We start from the raw sequence: 21,896 nt of genomic DNA on the forward strand, positions 1-21,896 counted from the left end.
CTTCCACTCTCTGAGCAAGGTCAGGTGACAAGTCCCAAGAGTACCTCGACTGAAATGGGCACTGAACCCACGTTACTGGCCTTATTCTCAAGCACAGGTCAGGCACCTAGCCTTTATGCAGATTTAAAATGAACTGCAATTGGATGACTCTGGGATCAGATTTCTCTAATTGACTCATGGGGGAAGTACCATCCAATTCCCTACTGAGGGGACCGCCCGTGCGTGCTCTCTGTAATAGTTTTGTTTGGTACAAGTTACACTTGCAGGTCCCTTCTGTAAAGGGAGCTCCCATTGATGAAATGGTCACTAAGTGTAAAGCACATCGTTCAACTTGACTTTACACATCAGAAACTTTATTCTTAAGGTATCAGTGAGGCCAACGATTATATCTTCCCCCAGTTACCCTGCATCAGTGGTACATCTTTGTACACAGCACATCAGAAATTATTTCAAGTCATCCACTTTGTAACAGAGTAGGCCATTCAGTCCGTCAAATTTGTTCTTCCATTCTATCATGGCTAACCACCTTCTCTCCACAGCGCATTCCCAGATTGCATCACAAGAACTGTCTTAAGTTTCCATGAGATTGCTTCTCATTTTTCCAAATTCCAGAGAGTACAGGCCCAGCTTCCTCACTGCCTTCTCACAGGACAATCCCACCATCCCAGGAATCAGTCTAGTGAACTCTCCCTCAGTGGATAATAGATCCTTCTTTAGGGAAGGGCACCAGAACTTTTAACATTCATCATGGGACGCAGGTGTTGCAGGTTAGGCCAGCATTAATTGCCCGTCTCTGATTGGCCAGAGGGCAGTTAAGGGTCAACCACAGTGCTGCGGGGGTTTGAAGTCTAGTGTAGACCAGGTAAGGATGGCCGTTTCCTTCCCTAAAGGACATTAGCAAACCTGATGGATTTTTCCGACAATTGGCAATGGATTCGTGGTCATCATTAGACTTTCAACTTTTATTTATTTTTAGTGAATTCAAATTCCATCTGCCACATTGGGATTTGAACTTGGGCCCCTGAAATTTTATCTGGGTCTTTGGATCAACAGTCCAGCAATAATATCACTGGGCCATTAACTCTCCTGAACTGCAGTTTATTTGGTGCGGTCTCAGTTTGAGTCACAAAGTACTTACTTAGGGGGAGGGAGAGGAGGAGAATCTTGTCAACAACTAAAGCAAGACTTCAGTGCTCCTTTACTCAGATTTTCTTATGACGAAGGCTAACATACTGTTTGCTGCACCCATACAGTAACTTTCTGTGCATTATGGACAAAGATATTTTCCAATTGCTCCCCAATTAAGAATTAAGCACCTTTGTTTTTCCCTACCCAAGGTGGGTCACCTCAAATGTGTCCACATTATTATCCACCCACCGTGCTAGTTGTCTCTCACCCAGCCTGTCTAAATTCTCTCGAAGGCTCTTTGAATAGAATAGAATAGAATCCCTACAGTGTGGAAACAGGCTCACGACCCCACCCCACATTTACCTATACACCCCTAAACAACAGACAATTTGGCATTGGTCAATTCACCTAACCTGCGCATCTTTGGACTGTGGGAGAAACCGGAGTACCCGGAGGAAACCCATGCAGACACGGGGAGAACGTGCAAACTCCACACAGTCAGCCGAAGCTGGAACCAAACCTGGGTCCCCGATGCTGTGAGGCAGCAGTGCTAAGGACTGAGCCACTGAGCTGATAGTTGGCTACACCATATTTGTTCCCAACATCCAAAGCAGTGATTGTATAAACTGCTGTGGCCCAACCAGTGACCCTTGCGGTAGCCCCACTGGTAATACGCCAATCTCACAATCACCCATTTATTCCGACTGTCTCATTTTCTTTCCATTTACCAATTCTCGAGTTGTGTCAATCCATTAACCTCTATCCCTTACACTCTAAATTTGTTTAATAACCTCTGTGTGGGACTTTGATCGAAAGTCTCCTAAAAATCCAAATCCACATCGGAGTCCTGCTTACCCAACCTGCTAGCTAACATCCTCGTAAATCTCCAGCAGGTTTCCTGAATGATTCCCCCATTGGAAAACCCATTATGCCTCTGCCCAATTATCTCACTTCTTTCCTAAGAGCCCTGCTACCAGTTCCTTTATAATGGATGCTGACATTTTCCCGATTTGAGGTTAATAGGGGTCTGTAATTACCCACATTCTCCCTCTCCCTCCTTTCCTAAACAGTAACCATTGCCAATTTCCATGCTGCAGAACCCTCCAGGAATCTATCCAATTTGAAAAGGTGTTCACCAGATGTACACTCTGGGATGTAGATCCGAGCAGGTTTGTTCATTTTCAATCCCAGTAGTCCTCTTCTACGAATACAAATTTCTTTCAACTCCTCATTCTTACATGTCCCTTGTAGCTACTTCTGGGATATTCCTTGCAATTTCTTCGATGAAGATAGAGTCACTAACTGATGATCACTTCTGCGTTGCCCTGGTGACGGTTGTCATTGGTGAGATGGAAAGAACTTGGAACACCTTCTGTACAGTAGCTTCCAGTGGCCTGTAGTGCCTTTGTCATCACTGCAGTCTGACTAACACGGGCCTGACTGTATGTGTTCTAAACGGGTTCAATGGTAACTATTTAAAAATTGCTTCAGAAATGTAATATTTCACCTTGTTTCAGAAACAGGTCATCAAATTCTGCCCTTTTTTCAAACTAGATGATTGAACTTTTCAGCATGTCTCCCACACAGCCCAAATCAGTTCTCAATGAGCCATTATTCCTGCTTGCACACACACTCCTGGTAGTCTTCTGTACATCTGTCAATTCTTATTTTCCATTTTCAAAACCTTCCCCTGCTGATGTTATTTTTCCTGGCCTCTGTCACCTCTGCAGCGTGGAATTCTATGCCCTAACTGTTAGCTCAAAGAATACTCCGAGCTTCTCCCTTCATTCCTTCCATTGTCATCAAACATTTCCAGTCAAGGGCAAGCACTGAAGTATTTTTTGCAAATTGCCTGAATTTTGAACATTTCCAAAACTTTCTCCCACTAGAAACAGCTGCGGTTTCTCTCCGCTGAACAACGACAGCTTCTCTGCACAGTGCAGACACACAAATAAGGGGCAGGAGCAGCTCCGTTTTGCCTTTCGATAAGACCATGGCTGATTGGATTATGGCTTCAACTCCACTTCCCTGATATCTCCAGACTTCCTTTGTGGCACTACATCAGTCTTGAATATTCTATGAAAAAGCAACTCAGTGGTATTTCTCTTCAACCCCATCTTAAATGGGAGACCACTAATTTTAAATTGTGTTCCCTAGTTCTAGTCTCTTCCATCTGGTATCCACCGTATCACGTCCATTTCATGTTTCACTAAGATCACCTCTCAATCCTTGTAAACTGCAGGAGATTGGCACTCGATAACAGGACCAGATTGGGCAGAATGGACTGAATGGCCTCATTCTGCACCATGATGATTCCGTGATTCCGGATACAGTTCCGATGTATCCAACCCTCCCGCGTAAAATAACCTCCCTATCCCAGGAATTAGTCAAGTTAACCTTTTCTGGAAGGATTTGATTTTGATTTATTATTGGCACATGTACCTAGGTACAGTGAAAAGCTTTGTTTTGCGTGTAGTACAGAGAGACCACACCGTACAAAGAGCATTAGGGTGGTTGAACAGAGTGAAGAATACAATGTTACTGCTGCAGAGAAGATGCTCAGTACATAAACAGCAAGGTCAACATTAAACTTCAAGTTTGAGAAGTCCATTCAGAATGTGTAAATAACAAGAAGCTGTTGGTACGTGTGTTTAAGCTTTTGTACTTTATGCCTGACGGAAGAACCGGTTCTAACCGGGGTGGGCCGGGTCTGTGATGGTACTGGCTGCCTTTCTGAGGCAGGGAGCAGTGTAGATGGAGTCGATGGATGGGAGGGTGGCTTGCATGAATCATTAAAGTTCTTTATTGAAGAGTAATTTATGTGAATGATTTGGATGTGAGTACAAGAAGTACAGTTAGTAAGTTTGCTGATGACACCAAAATTGGATGTCGAGTGGACAGTGAAGAAGGTCACTTTAGATTACTACGTGATCTTGATCAGATGGGCCAATGGGCTGAGAAGTGGCAGATGGAATTTAATTTAGATAAATGTAAGGTACTGCATTTTGGGAAAGCAAATCAGTGCAGGACTTATACACTTAATGGTAAGGTCCTGGGGAGTGTTGCTGAACAAAGAGACCTTGGAGTGCAGGTTCATAGCTCCTTGAAAGTGGAGTCGCAGGTAGATAGGATAGTGAAGAAGGTGTTTGGTAGGCTTTCCTTTATTGGTCACAGCGCTGTTGGAACATTATGTGCAATTCTAGTCTCCTTCCTATCGGAAAGATGTTGTGAAACTTGAAAGGGTTCAGAAAAGATTTACAAGGATGTTGCCAGGGTTGGAGGATCTGAGCTACAGGGAGAGGCTGAACAGGCTGGGGCTGTTTTCCCTTGAGCGTCGGAGGCTGAGGGGTGACCTTACAGAGGTTTATAAAACCATGAGGGGCATGGTAGGGGAGACCAGAACTAGAGGGCATAGGTTTAGGGTGAGAGGGGAAAGATATAATAAGAGACCTAAGGGGCAACTTTTTCACACAGAGGGTGGTACGTGTATAGAATGAGCTGCCAGAGGAAGTGGTGGAGGCTGGTAACAATTGCAACAAGAGGCATTTGGATGGGTATATGAATAGGAAGGGTTTGGAGGGATATGGGCCGGGTGCTGGCAGGTGGGACTAGATTGGGTTGGGATATCTGGTCGGCATGGACGGGTTGGACCGAAGGGTCTGTTTCTGTGCTGTACACCTCTATGACTCTAAGACTATGGGAGATTAGGTTGGCTAATTAGGATGGAGTGTGGTGCAGAATGGCACAGTTCAATCCCAGCCTCCTGCTCTGGGTGACCACAGAAACTGCTAGCTTACCATCCCTACACTTGTGGATAGGTGTACATTAGTCACGGTCTAAATAACCAACTATCCCTCTTCAATGAAGAGGGGGACCTAATTTCCTTTACGGGCCATGGCTGATTTCCTGACTCATCCCACAGGACTGACTCTGGAAGCTCTCTCACTCCCAGTTATCAGACACCTCCTTTGTTGAACCAAGTGTTGGAGGTTTCCTCTCAGACGTCCCTGCTGTTATTCTGCTCGACCTCTTTTCTAGTGGTGACCTAACTTCCCCACTTCTTTCATTCTGCAAATACACTGCGCAATGTCAAGGAAGCACACTGCGCACTTCTGCCATCCCTTTAACCACAGAGTCATCCTGCAGGGGAAGTGGCCATTCAGTACCTTGCGCCTGTACTGCGTTGGCAGAGATACTTACTTGTTTCACTTTCATGCTCTTTCTCTGTGGGCCTACCAGTTTCTTCATGTGGGTGTATCCAATTCCCTACCACAGTACGTGCTGAATCTGTTACTGCCCACCTTATGGGTGGCATGCCCCAGATCTTAACCTTGCTGAAAAAGCTCTTCCCCCTCGGAAACTTTTACCAATTAGCTTAAACCGGTCTTTTGGTTATACAGGACTTGAATATTGTTGCAAAAATAGACAAGTTTCCAAATCTTTCCATCTTGCACACAGGACAGATGCAAGAATACCAAATTTCAATCCATCACAATAATTTGCTCTGACAATAATTTACTGTACAGGTGAAACCGGATAGGTTGACAATTCGACTGAGCAGCTGAGGCAGGGTGATGGAGAATTACAGGTCATTGCAATGACCTCTTTGCAGATCACTGAAAAAAGTTACAATGCTTGAATGTACTTCTGCGTAGAGAATGGATTCCTGTATGTGCACGTATATCACTTCGAGTAAGTGTAAATGGGTCACTGTACGAACTCAACGTGTTACCTTAATTTGTGTACCTAGGAGTACACTCTGGATTGTTTGGCAAGTGCTGTTCAATTGTACAGCCAGATCTAATAGTGCATATTTGTTTTGGGATTTGCAAACACAGGTTGTCTGACTATGATTTGTACATTGTCCATAAACAGTCAACATTTGAGCAGCAGCATGTATTAATGTCAATGCCGGTGCAATGCCATGTTCATCAGGCCCACAAAAATGCCTGACTGAATCATAAACACCATGAGAGAAAAGAACAGGAGGGGGCCATTCAGCTCCTTGAGCCTGAACCCTCATTCAATAGGATCTGACATCCCTCATGTCCACTTTCCTGTTAACCTTCAATTCTCTGACTGATCAAGAATCTCTCTATCTCATCCTTAAATATACACAAGGACTCTGCCCTATAACTCTTCGTGATGTGGAGTTCAAAGACACACAATTCACTGAGAGACAAAATCTCAGTCTTAAAGTGGCGTCCTTTATTCTGAGACTATGTCCGCTGATCCCAGATTCTCTCATGAAGGGAAACATCCTCTCAGCATTTTACCCTATCAAGCCCCTAAAGAATCCTAAATGTTCCAATGAGATCACTGCTCATTCTTCTCAGCTCCAGGGAGTAGAATCCTTAAGCTGTTTCACCTTTGCTCACAGACACTCCTTCCATTTGGTGGCGGGGGTGTGTGTGAGCGTTTGTGTGTGGGGTGGTGATAGTGGAATCACACCAGTTGCCTTCTCTGAACTGTAAACAACAGCGTTGATTTGCCAACCACACAGCATTCTCTTCTCCTGCAGTAGAAATTGTTGTGATGGTTTGAAAGTTAGCATTCTTGTAAGTATCCTGATAAGGGGAAGACAAAAACTTTCAATAACATGTTGCTCTGTTCAACGATATCTTTGATCTGTATCCTTACATCGATAATTGCCATGTCTGTAGAGTCAGTTCTCCCCATCTACTAGATCACAACTCTTCATAGTTCTGAACATTTCAATGAACATGATCTACTCTTCTCTGCTCTAACAAAATCCTTATCTTCTCCAGTGTGTCCGTCTAACCAAGTCTCTTCCACACCTTCTCCTACCTGTTACCAAATGTCCTTAGATGTGGTGCCCAGGATTGGTGTAAATATTACAGCTGTAACCTACCTAACATCATAATAGGAATATACAACCTAGATAGTATATCAACTAAGTATCCAGGTTATAAAGCTTTTGGCATATCTTCTTCACTTTGGGATGGCACAGTGGCTCAGTGGTTAGCACTGCTGCCTCACAGCAGCAGGGACCCAGGTTCGATTCCACCCTTGGCAATGTCTGTGTGGAGTTTGCACATTCTCCCCGTGTCTGCGTGGGTTTCCTCCCCCAGTCCAAAAATGTACAGATTAGGTGAATTGGTCATGGGAAATGCAGAGTCATAGGGTAGGGGGTTGTGCCTGGGTGGGATACTCTTCAGAGGGTCAGTGTGGACTTGTTGGGCCAAATGGCCTGTATCCACACTGTATGGAAAACTTCTTCCTTTCTCTTGCACAGTTAAAAAGACTGTATGTTATTTATTTTTTAAAAATTACATCAACCCATTTCCCCCCCTCCCCCCACCTTGAAATGTTTGCATACATGACCCTCCATTTTGTCTGTTGTATATATTAACTTAGATTGCCCCCATTCCTGAACACTTCTCAGCATCAAATCGATCTGCCATGTGACAACCCACTTTGCAGTGTATCCCCTCCCGAAATCTGTAACTATCCTCCATTCATGACATTCATAGAAGCCCTACAGTGCAGAGAGAAGCCATTTGTCCATTGAGTCCGCACTGAAGAGTGTCCCAGACCCACCCTATCCCTGTAACCCTGCATTTCCCACAGCTAACCCACCTCACCTGCACAGCTTTGGACTGTGGGTGGAAATCCATGCAGACGTGGTGAGAACGTGTAAACTCTACCCAGAGAGTTGCCCGGGGCGAGAATTGAACCCGGGTCCCTGGCTCTGAGAAACAGCAGTGCTAACCAATGAGCCACTGTGCTGCCAACTTGCTTGCAAGCTAGATGATGTTCTGTGAACTTTGTACTCAAGGTCTAAGGTTTCTCAAAGCTAGGTCATAACATCAGGAAGAGCTGCAGTCCTCATACTGACCCCTGGGGAACATGACCACGTACCTCTTCAATCAGAAAACCAACAGTCCCCTCGACTCTGCTTTCTGCTCGAGCTAATTTTGTAACGGTGCTGCCCCTGTATCTTTAATCTCTTGGGATTTTGAGTCTGATAATATTTTTATTCATTGTGAGCATCGTTGATTAGACCAGCATTTACTTATTGCCCATCCCCAATGGTACATTTATTAATTAATATTTTAAACATCTTCTGAAAGTACATAAACACATCAAATACACTAGCCACACCATTACTTGCAAAATTGTTCGTCTAACAGGACGTTAGACTTTGAACATATCTTGCTACCAGGTATTTAGCAAACCAGGATTTTTTTTTCCCCAGAAGGGCAATGTTTTTCTCTTCCTGAGATTTCCCTTCTCATCTCCAGTAATCAGCCTCAACCATACGTTTTATGTTGTGGTTCTGTTCGCCGAGCTAGGAGTTTTTGTTGCAAACATTTCGTCCCCTGTCTAGGTGACATCCTTAGTGCCTGGGAGCCTCCTGTGAAGCGCTTCTGTGATCTTTCCTCCGGCATTTGTAGTGGTTTGTACCTGCCCCTTCCGGTTGTCAGTTCCAGCTGTCCACTACAGTGGTCGGTATATTGGGACCAGGTCGATGTGTTTGTTGATAGAATCAGTGGATGAGTGTCATGTCTCTAGGAATTCCCCGGCTGTCCTAGAAGCATGGCACTCATCCACTGATTCTATCAACAAACACATCGACCTGGACCCAATATACCAGCCACTGCAGCGGACAGCTGGAACTGACAACCGGAAGCGGCAGAGGCAAATCACTATAAATGCCGGAGGAAAGATCACAGAAGCGCTTCACAGGAGGCTCCCAGGCACTGAGGATGTCACCTAGACAGGGGACGAAACGCCTGCAACTCAGATTCCCAGCTCGGCGAACAGAACCACAACAACGAGCACCCGAGCTACAAATCTTCTCACAAACTTTGAACATATGTTTTATTTTAAAGAGTTAATTCTGTAGTTTAAAGTATTTATAAAATCTCATTTAGCATATGTCTTATGAGCCCTGCCAGCTTTTCACTGGATGTCCACTATGATAAAAGTAGACCTTTAAAAGACACCAGCTGATCGTTCACAACTGTTTAACTAACAGAATGCCCCCACTACCCCTCTGCTGTATTCAAAACCACAGCACAAGCTGAAACTTTGTAAATCACTTACTGAATACAAGGGAAACCTATACACGGTCTGCAGATGAATTCCATAAAGATGATGCCAGCAGAGATTGTCTTTCAATAAAATAGCTGGAATGTCATGGCAGTTTAGTCATTTGGCCATGAATAATTCATCGCAGCCTTCAACAAGTATTTATACAGACACTCTTAACCCAGTAAAGCCTCATGAGGCAAACACAGAGAATGCTGGCGAAACTCAGCAGATCTGACAGCACCTGTGGAGAGAGAAACAGAAGTAATGATTAAGGCAGCATGGTGGCACAGTGGTTAGCACTGCTGCCTCACAGCGCCAGGGACCCGGGTTCAATTCCCGACTCAGGCAACTGTGTGTGGAGTTTGCACGTTCTCCCCGTGTCTGTGTGGGTTTCCTCCGGGTGCTCCGGTTTCCTCCCACAGTCCAAAGATGTGCAGGTCAGGTGAAATTGGCCATGCTAAATTGTCCGTAGTGTTAGGTAAGGGGGTAAATGTAGGGGAATGGGTGGGTTGCGCTTCAGCGGGTTGGTGTGGACTTGTTGGGCCGAAGGGCCTGTTTCCACACTGTAGGTAATCTAATCTAAAACTGCAAAGGTTGGGGACCAGTAAAATTAGATCTCAACAGGACACACAAGATACGCATTTCCTCTAATCATCTACTTCGAACATTAAGCACTCATTCTCATCCATTAAACTGACTTATCAATTCCTGAACTCAAACAGCAAGCCCATGACCCAGAGTTTGCCTTTCAGAGGTCCTTCAAGAATCATTACTTTTAGGTTAGAGGATGTAGCAAATGAAGAATTAGATGGCAAGGGCAAAAATGACACTGAAAGTTGAGAGGGAGAACAGTATGACAGCTGAATAAAGGCAACTACAGAGACATGAGGGAGGAGCTGGGTGGAATTGACTAGGACAGAAGGAAGGAGTGTGGAACAGCAATGGGAGGAGTTTCTGGGAGTAATTCAGGAGACACAGCAGAGATTCATTCTGAGGTAAAAGAAACATAGTAAAGGGAGGATGAGGCAACCATGGCTGACCAAGGAAGACAGGAACAGCATTAAAGTAAAAGAGAAAGTATATGATATGGCAAAGGGCAGTGGCAAGCCGACTGAGGACAACGGAGAAAGAAATAAGAGGGAGAAGATTATATACGAGGGTAAGCTAGCCAGTATTATTAGGAAAGATTGCAAGAGTTTCTTGAGATATATAAAGGACAAAAGAGAGACAAAAGTGGACATTGGGCCACTGTTCCTCATTACTACTACTTCAGCATCATTTTTCAAAGAAATAGCTGAGGAACTGAATAGAGCAATAGAGATGTACAGCACGTAAACAGACTCTTCAGCCCAACCCGTCCATGCCGACCAGATATCCCAACCCAATCTAGTCCCACCTGCCAGCATCCGGCCCATATCCCTCCAAACCCTTCCTATTCAAAGACCCATCCAAATGCCTTTTGAATGTTGCAATTGTACCAGCCTCCACCACATCCTCTGGCAGCTCATTCCATACACGTACCATCCTCTGTGTGAAAACGTTGCCCCTTAGGTCTCTTTTATATCTTCCCCACTCACCCTAAACCTGTGCCCTCTAGTTCTAGACTCCCCGACCCCAGGGAAAATACTTTGTCTATTTATCCTATCCATGCTCCTCAATTTTATAAACCTCTATAAGGTCACCCCTCAGCCTCCGACGCTCCAGGGAAAACAGCCCCAGCCTGTTCAGCTTCTCCCTATCGCTCAAATCCTCCAACCCTGGCAATATCCTTGTAAATCTTTTTGGAACCCTTTCAAGTTTCACAACATCTTTCTGATAGGAAGACCAGAATTGCACGCAATATTCCAACAGTAGCCTAACCAATGTCCTGTACAGCTGCAACGTGACCTCCCAACTCCTGTACTCAATACTCTGACCAATAAAGGAAAGCATATCAAACGCCTTCCTACTTTCAAAGAACTATGAACCTGCACTCCAAGGTCTCTTTGTTCAGCAACACTCCCCAGGACCTTACCATTAAGTGTATAAGTCCTGCTAAGATTTGCTTTCCCAAAATGCGGCACCTCACATTTATCTGAATTAAACTCCATTTGCCATTTCTCAGCCCATTGGCCCATCTGATCCAGATCCTGTTGTAATCTGAGGCAACCCTCGTCGCTGTCCACTACACCTCCAATTTGGTGTCATCTGCAAACTTATTAACCGCACCTCTTATGCTCACATCCAAATCATTTATATAAATGACAAAAAGTAGTGGACCCAGCACTGATTCTTGTGGCACTCCACTAATCACAGGCCTCCAGTCTGAAAAACAACCCTCCACCACCACCCTCTATCTTTGAGCCAGTTCTGTATCCAAATGTTTTGTTCTCCCTGTATTCCATGAGATCTAACCTTGCTAATCAGTCTCCCAAGGGGAACCTTGTCAAACACCTTACTGAAGTCCATATAGATCATGACCACTGCTCTGCCCTCATCAATCCTCTTTGATACTCTTTCAAAAGAATAAACACTTTGCGTTAGTCTTCACGGTGGAAGACATGAGTAATATTCCACAATTCGAGAGAGTTAGACAGGGGAGCAGAGGTGAGTACGGTGGCCATCACCAAGCAGATGAATGTGCTAGAAAAGCTGAATGGCCTGAAGGTGGATAAATCACCTGAACCAGATGGGCTGCACTCCAGAGTTCTGAAAGATAGAGCTAAAGAGATCGTGGAGGCTTGAGGAGTGATCTTTCAGGTATCACTGGAGTCAGAGAGGGGTCCCACAGGACCGGAAAAAAAAATTGTAATGTAACCCCCCCCAACTTTTCACTTCATACATTAATGATCTGGATGAAGGAACTGAGGGCATTCTGGTGACGTTTGCAGATTATACAAAGATAGGTGAAGAGACAGGTAATATTGAGGAAGCAGGGAGACTGCAGAAAGATTTAGACAGGTTTGGAGAGTGGACAAAGAGTGGCAGATGAAATACAATTTGGGAAGGTGTGAGGTCATGCAGTTTGGTAGGAAGTTTACAGGCCTGGACTAATTTCTAAATGGGGAGAAAATTCAGAAATCTGAAGTGCAAAGGAACTGGAGAGTCCTCGTCCAGGTTTCTCTGAAGGTAAACTCGCAGGTTGAGTTGGTGGTTAGGAAGGCAAATACAATGTTGTCATTCATCTTGAAAAGACCAGAATAGAAAAATAGGGATGTACTTCTGAAGTTTTATCAGGCTTTGGTCAGATCACATTGACAGTTTTGAGAGCGATTTCGGGCCCCATACACCAGGAAGGGTGGGCTGGCCCTGGAGCGGGTTCAGAGGAGAGTCACGAGATCGATCCCAGGAGTGAAAGGCTGAGCATATGAGGAATGTTTGAAGACTCTGGGACGAGACTTCATGGAGCTTAGACGGTTGATTGAAACTTACAGAATAGTGAACGGCCTGGACAGAGTGGATGTTGGGAAGATGTCTCCAGTGGCAGGAGAGACAAGGAGCTGAGGGCACAGCCTTAGAGTAAAGGCAAGACCCTTTAGAACGGAGATAAGAAGAAACTTCTTTAGCCAGAGAGTGGTGAATCCATGGAGATCATTGCTACAGAAGGATATGGAGGCCAGGTCATTGACTATATTTACAACACAGAGATAGAGGATGTCTTGATTGCCGAGGAGATCATTGATTATAAGAAGGGGGAAAAATGGGGTTGAACGACCCATCAGCCATGACTGAATGGCACAGCAGATTGGATGGGTTGATTGGCCGAGATTCTGCTGCTGTCTTATAGTCTTATGTTGGGGGGGGTTGGTCCAATTAACTTGCATTTGCGTAGATTGTAAAATATGACGTTCTGTCGATGTGTAAATGATCAAAAGTTTGATTAATGAGGTTTAAAAGAGCACCTTTTCTTACAAAAAAGCAAGTAGAGAGCATTGAGAGGGGAATTCCAAAGTGCAGAATCTAAACAGCTATAGAAAGCCACCAACAATAAGGAGAAACAGGAGGATAGCGGTGACAGGAACTCCTACTTTGCTTGAGGTAACTGTGGGACTATTATTCTCACGCAGGAGGTGGGAAATGGGAGAGGGCTTATTCCCCATTCAGCACTTTTTTTTGGTCAAAGGAAACATAAAACTCAAGAGGTAGGAGACTAAAGCAATGCAAGGTTCAAAGTCTGCTTATCTACAGCTCACAGTATGGGCGGGTCTCATATCCAGGCAACATCAGCAAAGTTCCAGGCAAAACGAGGAGTCTCATTTCATCAGATGTTACCCTTTCTGGCCAAAAGCTAGTTCTAACCTACATCCATGCATCGCTTCAAAGATGGCAGGTACTGGATTTGAGATGCATTATTTTAATATTGCTGATATGACTGGTAGGTTTGGAGTTCAGGTGGTTTATGTGCAGGGAATTCCAGGAGAAAGGTAAGGAAGCCCTTTAAACAGTGCATTCCTGTTCCTCGTCTAACCTCCATTATCATCTAACTGTTAATCATTTGGTAGTACAGAACTTGAATATTATTGAAATAAAGACACTTGTCAAACTTTTCCATCTAGCACTCATCTGGGTAATTGGCAGGAATAGCAAAGTACAAGGAAACCAGCATTTGTTCTGTTTGAGATAAGTGCTGACTGGTTGGCAAGGTGGATTCTGATTGGCAGAGGGGTTCCCAGAGAGAGTGCACCAGCTTGATGACTGACAGTTAACCATCATAGTTTCAGTTTAATCCAGGAAGGTTAGCCCTCAATCATCATCGGGATTTGCCAGAGAAATTAAGCAGCAAATGGCCATCACTGATTTCATGGCGTTATAACAGATGTAGTGTGGATGGGTGTTCGGTCTGTAAAGAATATATGCAGCTTTGAGTAGGTACAGGCACACCATACTTCCAGCCTGAACACATCTCTGCTTGGTTGTCAATGTGATTCTAAACATATTCAGGATTATTTAGCAAATGTTGCCCAACAGCAGAATCAATTCTAATATTGGATACCAATTTGAGAGTTTAACAAACAGGGAGACCCTGGAGTGCAGGTTCACAGTTTCTTGAAAGTAGGGAGACAGGATAGTTAGTATGCCTTCCTTTATTGGTGAGAACATGGAGTACAGGAGTTAGGAGGTCACACTGTGGCTGTACAGGATACCGGTTAGGCCACTTTGGATATTGTGTGCAATTCTGGTCTCCCTCCAATAGTAAGGATATTGTGAGACTTGAAAGGGTCAGAAAAGATTTACAAGGATGTTGCCAGGGTTGGAAGGTTTGAGCAAAAGGAAGAGGCTGAATAGACTGGGGCTGTTTTCCCTGGAGCATTGGAGGCTGAGGGGTGACCTTATCGAGGTTTATAAAGTTACGAAGGGGCATGGATAGGATATATAGACATGAGGTCTTTTCCCTGGGTTGATGGAGACCAGAACAACAGAGCATAGGGTTAGGGGGAGAGGGGTACGGTATGAAAAGGACCAAAAGGACAACTTGCTTTTCGCACACAGCTTGGTGCACATATGGACCGAGCTGCCAGAGAAACTGACGGAATCTGGATGGGTATGTGAATAGGAAGGGATATGGGCCAAATACTGGCAGATGAGATGAGGTGAATTTAGGATATCTGGTCAGCATGGACTGAGGGTCTGTTTCCGTGCTGTACAACTCTATGACTAAGTGTGGACTGGTCGGGGTCAGTCAATTCTTTGCCTGTGACAAACAGCCAAAGTGATAGGCTGTTTGATCTTGTCCACCAATCTGTTGGATAGGAGGTCTCCATAGCTGGCATAACACTAGCACCAAAATTTGTAACCTACATTACTCATTTTCGAATTAGACAGATCGCCTTTTTGGCTGAATTGCAACATCCTGTTCGTGGCAAACATAACCAATCTTGCTCCCACATAGTATCGGGCAACCCCTGTACCCGCACAGTCATATTCCGTGGTTTCATTTCCCCATGGCCCAAGCATATTGTAGGGAACATTCCAGCACCAGGGACCGGGGGCTGCCGGGAAAGTCCATCTCCCATTTAAGTGAATGGATTCACTCCTATCGGCGTTAGGTCCTGGAACATCACTGTTCATTATTGAGGCTGGTCAGAGTTTACATGATAAATAATCTGATCAGGACAGCCATTATCCCACGGGATGGGTGTGATATGGGCTATTTCAGCATCACACTTACACAGTGAACAAATGCCTTGTGGCCTGTTTACAAGGTGACTGAGAAAGGCCGATCACAGAGTGCACGGAAATGTTATCAATTCCGACGCACGTACTGACCTGTGAAGGTGGTCTTGAGGCTAACAGAAGAAACTCCTTTGGCAATTAATTATCAGTTCTCATCTAGCTGGTGCACTGTCCGTAGCAACACCTTTACCAGAGTCCACCTGCCAAACTTCTCATCGGATGAAAAGGATGTTGTCCCTCTGTATTGTTATTTCTATGAAGTGTTCCGGTCAGCATCAGACAAAAACATTCAACAAAACGTCTTCAACTTTAGACTTGATTCTCCCAAATTAGTCACATATTTACTTTTCTAGCGATTAACTGATCATTTGTCTTTTTAAAGCCTCCACTTCAGAGAAAGGTGAAGGGTCAAGATCTCAGGTAAGGACAATTGAATAGCAATTAAAACTCATACGAATGGCAGGACAGGTGATATGTCAAGGCTGCAGCATGTTCGAGTTCTTGAATACCTTTGTGGTCTGGGACACACATCTCTGTAATAAGTAAAGATTGAGCAGCTTTGACAGAATTGATGAGCTGGAGACTGAAACAGACACTGTGACACACCAGGGAAGTGGAAAGGTCCATGTATTCTTTATAGCAGGAGGCAGTCCCACCACTCAGGATAGGGCTTCTGATTTGGTTAAAAGTCAGGGACATGAAGGTGCCACTGTGAATGAGGCAGGTAAGGGGACCAGGAGGTACAAGTGTAGGGATGTCAGCCTGCTGGGTGAGGATGGGGTCTGCAAGGAGGATTAGCAAACGGTTTACAGCACTGTGATACAGAAAGTCATGGAAATGGGTTGAGCAACAAGCACTGTATTAATAGCAGGAGTAGACAACAGCATAGTGAAGGGAACTGACTCAGTTGCATACAAAGAGCGAGAGCCCAGGCAGCTGATGTTGGGACATCTGCTGAGTGGGGAAGAAGCCTGAGGAAGGTGGATTGAGTGAGTGGGCATCGGTCTGTCAGATGGAGCATGACATGGGAAAACACAAAGTTGTTCACTTTGGCAAGAAGAATGGAGAAAAAAAAGCAGTGTTACTGAACTGGACAATATCTGCAGAATGCTGAGGTGCAGAGGGATTTAGGTGCTTCGCTGCAAGAGTCATAAAACATTAGTATGTAGGAACCACACAATCAAGAGGAGACTTGTGGGATGTGATCCTTTATTATGAGAGAATTGAACATCAAAGTAAAAATGCTATACTTCAATTATACAGGCATCAGGGGAGAGCACATCTTAAACAACGTGTGTAGTTTCCTCATCTAAGGAAAGATGTATAAGTGTTAGAAGTTCAGAGGAGGTGTAATTGATACCTGGAATGAGCTTCAGAATAGGCTGAACAGGCTGGGCTTGTTCCCACAGGGGTTTAGAAGAGTGACAGGTGATTTTATTAGAGTGGAGAAGTTTCTGAACAGTCTTGAGAAGGTGGACATGGAAAGGATGTTTCCTCTTGTGTGTCAGTCCAGTACCATGGAGCACTGGTTTAAAGTTAGGGGGTTATCCTTTCAGGACAGAGAGAAGAACTTATTTCTGAGAGGGACTTCAGAAGACTTTATAAAAGCAAAATACTGCAGAAAACTGAAATAAAAACAAAAAGTGATGGAGAAACTCAGCAGGTCCAGCAGCATCTGTGGAGAGAAAGCAGAGTTAATGTTCTGAGTTCAAAATGACACTCCTTTGGAACAGCAAGAGGCTGGAAAGTAATGTGTTTTATGCTGTTGAGAGAGGGGAAAGGATGATCAGGACAAACAGATGGCGTCCAGAGAAAAACACAAAGGAAGCACGAGTGATGGTAAAGGAGAGACAGAGATATAAGAAACAGTGTCAATGATAAGTGTGTGAAAGTCTGCTCAACTGAGGGAGCAACATTCTGCGAGGAGGAAGTGGGTTGGAGTTGCAGAGAGAGGGGGAGGAGATGAAGCAGGTGGCTGTCATCAAAAGAGGAGTGTTCATGCTCTGACGTTGCTGAACTCAATGTTGATCTTAGAAGCTGTAAGTGCCCAAGCGGAACATAAAGTCTGTCCCTCCAGCTGATGTTGAGCTTTTGTTGGAACAGGATCAGGATCAGGATCAGGATGTAAATGTTAGCATAGGAGCACGGGCATTTGAGTTTTGAAGAGTACGTTCTCATTACAACTTACAAAATTCTCACAGGGTGTAAGAGTGGAAAAAAAAGAGGGTATTTCCCCTTGGTTGTAGAACCGGGAGGGGGGGGGGGGGGGGGGGGGAAGTTAATAGACTGAAGTGAAGAGAAAGTTCCTCACTTCGAGTGTTCTGAGTCTTTGAAATTCTCCAGGCCACAAGACTGGAGATGCTCAATCGTTCAGCAGATCAAAGACAGACATCAACAGGTTTCTGGAAATACTGACGTCAAGGAATGTGGCAATGGTTTAGGCAAATGGAATTCAGGCCATGATCAACCACGATCCAATGGAATAGCAGATCAGGCTCAAGGCACTAAATGGCCGATTCCTCTGTTATCAATGGACAGAAGCACGAACATACAAACATAACTCATAGCAGGAGGCCATTTGGCCTGTCTCGCCTGCTCTGCCATTCAATAAGACCTTGGCTGATCGGTTTGCTTTGGGCTGTACTTTCCCACCTCCCTCCAAGTGCCTTTGATTCTCCAGCCGAACAAGAACCTAGCCAGCTGGTTTAAAATTATATAAGCTCCACGACTGAGGCAAAGACATCAGTGTTCCTCCCTCCCTCAGTGACCAAGGGTGCAAAATACATCTTCCAGCAATTTCCCTGTGCTTCTTCCAAACGAGGCTACTCGCATTATCTGCTCACATGGTATCCCTGACATCGGCGAGACCTATCGGTCTGGGTGTTTGCCTTACAGAACACCTCCAGTCAGTCTGCCTGGAATGACCCCAACTTTCCAGTTGGCTTAGTACTTCAATAAACCTCCTTGCTCCTTTCTGCTTTCCAATCACATTAACACACCGGCCCCAAAAGATGGCGACGACCAGCAATCCATGATAAACATCCCCAGCACTGCTCTGATCTCCTCAGCACTCCTCAGGACAAGAGCAGCAACTGGAACAGAACTCAAAAACAGAGCAGCCACTCAAACAGCATGATCAGGTGACAGTCCGAAACACATCCGCTGAGCTCGATGGATAGAAACACAAGGTGGACTCCAGTTGTGTGGAGCTCCAGGAAGGTGTGGAGCAGCATCAGCACACAGCGCTGGCCAAATTAACCACAGCTTGACCTCTTCAGGTGAGGATTTCACTGATGGCTATGGAATAGTTTCCACTTTTGTCGATGATTTCAGCCGGTGACCAGATGTTAATACGGCTACAGGAACACCAAATCAGTTAGGAGGGACAATAAATCTCACAGAGGTGAGAGCAGCAAATTGCCATCATCTGCCTGTGCCTGTTGTAATGTTGGTGGATGTCGTGCAACACAAAGAGTTTGGGATCCAGGACAAAGGGAGAATATTTCTTTCATGGTGAGAAACTAAAAATTGCAGAGAAATGGATTCACATCTCCAGAACCTAAAGGTAACGGACCTTTACCTTAAGGTGCCTGGAAAACAGGGCCGGGGGGACAGGGCCGGGGAAAGCACTGAAGCAGTTACCTGGATGTCTGAGTGGCTCCCGTCTTGTAAAGACTGTTCAGCTCTGGACACTGCACATCCACAAGAACATATTGGCATTGAATGGAGAAGCAGTACAGATTCATCAGAATTTTACCAGGGCAAACATTATAGAAAATGTTACAGTATATAAAAATATCACGCAAGATTAACTGGTATTCCCTGATATTTAGAAGGCTCAAGAATAATCTAATTGAGCTGAGCAGCAACTATTTTAAAGAGAAACTACTGTTTTTGAGAGGGGAGTCTAAAATAAGGGAGTATAAATTTAAAGCCATGATTGAGGGATGAAATTTGGAAGCATTTTTTTCACATGGAAAACTGGAATTCTGTTTTCCCAGAAGACTGTGGAATACTGGGTTCAAGTGAACACATAGGGCTGAATGGCCTACTCCCTTTAAGCTATGAGCCTGGTCCATTGCCAATAATCATGTGGCTGATCCTTTCCTGCTCCTCCCCCAATACCCTGCACTCCATCCATCCAAGAATTAATGGTGTTCATTAAAACGCCCAATCTGGTAGACAGATTTTTGTTTGGGCAAGGCTGTCTGGGGCTGAGGGGTGAAATAGCTCCCAGTATTCGGGTAGAGATCTAAAATAATCCAAAAGGTCGGACTGACGAGGACTGAGGGCCGAAGCACTTAATCATTCCCACGTCCTGACTGGTTTTAACCCTGATTCAACTTTTACACGACACGGCTTCTAATTTTCTTCAACAGTGATGACAGGGGATGAAGGTGAAGCGCACAGGACCACTTCCGCTCACTATTACCAGCCCTTTGAAAGGTTGCAGTGTGGTACTGCCTCGGACAGCCGCACAAATTAAAATTTCATTCAAGATGCAATTTGACCAGACACTGCGGTTCCCAAAAAGCTTTCCTTTTCAATAAGGTAAAGGTAAGCATACCCCGTCACTCAAATTACTGATCTGGCCTTGGCCCCAGCACACCTGTAGACAGCCAGCTCACCACCCAAACTTTGTTCACTGTCACTGCTCAGATATTGTTCTCACCTGGTCACTGCCTGCCTTGCCAACTGAGCGGGCCTTACTCCGACGAGCTACGGACTGGCTCTTGCCTACAGTCCCTGTTCTCCTCCTCTGCATCGCTTCAACACCCTGGGTCAGCAGCACAATCGGGCACTCCTCGTGCTCCTCCTGGTGCCCTTCTGTCGCCGGATCCTTACTCCTGGGCCTGGCATTCCGCTTGGTGGCAGCCGCGTCTGTCTGCAGGAGGCCCCGGTTCGCCACCTTGCGGTAGTTCAGCTTCCTCACCATCCTCCCGCTGGACTTGAGCGTATGCGTACAAACGTGCTGCTCCGGCAGGTGGTGAGGGGGCCTGCCCTGGGAGGACGTCCTGGTCGCCCTGCGGTCCGGGAGGAGGAGTGGGGGTGAGGAGGGAGAGGGGGAGGCGGGTAGCTGCCGGGCTCGGGGCCCCAGCCGGTGGGCCTGGTGAGAGGCCTGTGGCTGATGAGGGGGCCTACTCTGGGCCGACATCCTGGTCACTCTCCGGTTCCGCAGTCCGATGCACAACTCCTGGGCCAGCAGAAGGGAGGCAGCCTCGGGCGTCGAGAGTTGCTGACCCCTGCTCACCCCTCCACCCACAAGAGCTGAAAGCATGACTCCTTTGGTCCAGCCTTCTCAGTGGGCGTGGGGGGCGAGATTGGGACAGTTGGGGGGCGAGGGGGGGGAAGGAATTTATACTGTAGACGCTTAGGCACACATTTTACACAGCAATACCTATAAAACAAAACAAAAACAAAAAGCAAAAACTGTAGAACCCCCGAAATAATTCCCAATTCCAAACTTATAATAACCTCCAAAAAAAACTTACACAGGAGCTAGGGAATGCAGGAAAGTAGGGTCTAACGTCAACCATTTGGCCCCTTGAGGGGATCATGGCTGGTCTCCAGCAACATCTTCCCACTCCCCCCCCCTCCTTCACCAGTCTCAAAAGGTACTCAGTGACTGAGCGTTCCCAATCTCTCTGGGGTGGAGAGTTCACAACATATGCCAACCTTGAGGAGGAGGAGGACCTCCTCAGCCCGAAATGGGCAGCCCTATATTTGGGAGTTCCGGACCCCTCAGACAGGGGAGAAGCAAGCGCCCAGCACCCAGCCCATCGAGGCACTCGAAAATTTCATGATGCAATTCGACCTAATCTCAGGGAATCTCGGTCAAGTCTGCTCAATGCCTCTTCACAGGAGGATCCCAAGAACCAGCCTTGTGCACGTTTACTGCACATTCGGGAAGACAGGTACCTATTACCTTGGGTAAAGAAGCCAAAAACGCGCACAGTACTACAGTGAAGCCTCACCAGAGCCTTGGGCTTTCAGAGTTGATCTTTTCCTAAAATTCTGAGTTTGATGCAACTTTAATCTTGTGGTTTTGTCCACAGTTGGTCAGTGGATGGTCAGGATTGGTTACCGGATCAGCAGTGTCTGTCTCAGACTGGGAATGTTTGCTGAGGGAGGCCTTCCCTCAAACACCGAAGGCCTACACAGTGTTCCACCCAGGGACCACCAGCCTGAGGGGCAGCTCTAGCACTTCACAAAAGCAACAAGTAGTTCTAGAGAGAGGGGGAGATTTGGAGGGGTGGGGGGTGGGGAGGAAAGAGACATGGGGCTGGGGAATTGGAGAGCCGGGGTAGAGCAGGGAGCAAGAGGATATCGGAGAGACAGAGGGGGTGTAAACTGGAGACAGGAGATGGGGGAGGGAGGGGTTGTGAATTTGGAGTGGGAGAGAGAAAATCAGAGGGGTGGGGTTTGGTGAGACTGACGCACACCAAAGCACATGGTGGGCAGACCCAGGCACCATTCCTCGGACAGGAACGAGTTGCAAAGAATACGCCCTACACCACTTAAACCAGGATAAGGAGCCGTACTATGGCAGAAGTGTA

At 45.8% G+C, this 21,896-nt stretch overlaps 2 protein-coding genes across 3 annotated transcripts in view; both read right to left on the reverse strand.

The window, feature by feature from the left end:
- LOC132827255 (melanotransferrin-like) overlaps window positions 1-21,896 on the reverse strand; it is a 426,978-nt gene that overhangs the window by 174,027 nt on the left and 231,055 nt on the right. The window lies entirely within an intron of this gene.
- The window catches only part of wu:fi75a02 (uncharacterized), a 90,521-nt gene that overhangs the window by 39,847 nt on the left and 28,778 nt on the right, over window positions 1-21,896 (reverse strand). Inside the window, exon 3 of one of the 2 annotated variants that reach the window (XM_060843793.1) lies at window positions 20,012-20,737. The exons of the other annotated variant lie outside the window; for it this stretch is intronic. Within the exon in view, the coding sequence (XP_060699776.1) occupies window positions 20,012-20,617 (606 nt within the window). The 5' untranslated portion in view covers window positions 20,618-20,737. The remainder of the gene's footprint in view (window positions 1-20,011; window positions 20,738-21,896) is intronic. 2 annotated transcript variants of the gene reach the window in all.

The sequence above is a fragment of the Hemiscyllium ocellatum genome, chromosome 24 (genome assembly GCF_020745735.1).
Source record: "Hemiscyllium ocellatum isolate sHemOce1 chromosome 24, sHemOce1.pat.X.cur, whole genome shotgun sequence".
NCBI classification, from domain to species: Eukaryota; Metazoa; Chordata; class Chondrichthyes; order Orectolobiformes; family Hemiscylliidae; genus Hemiscyllium; species Hemiscyllium ocellatum.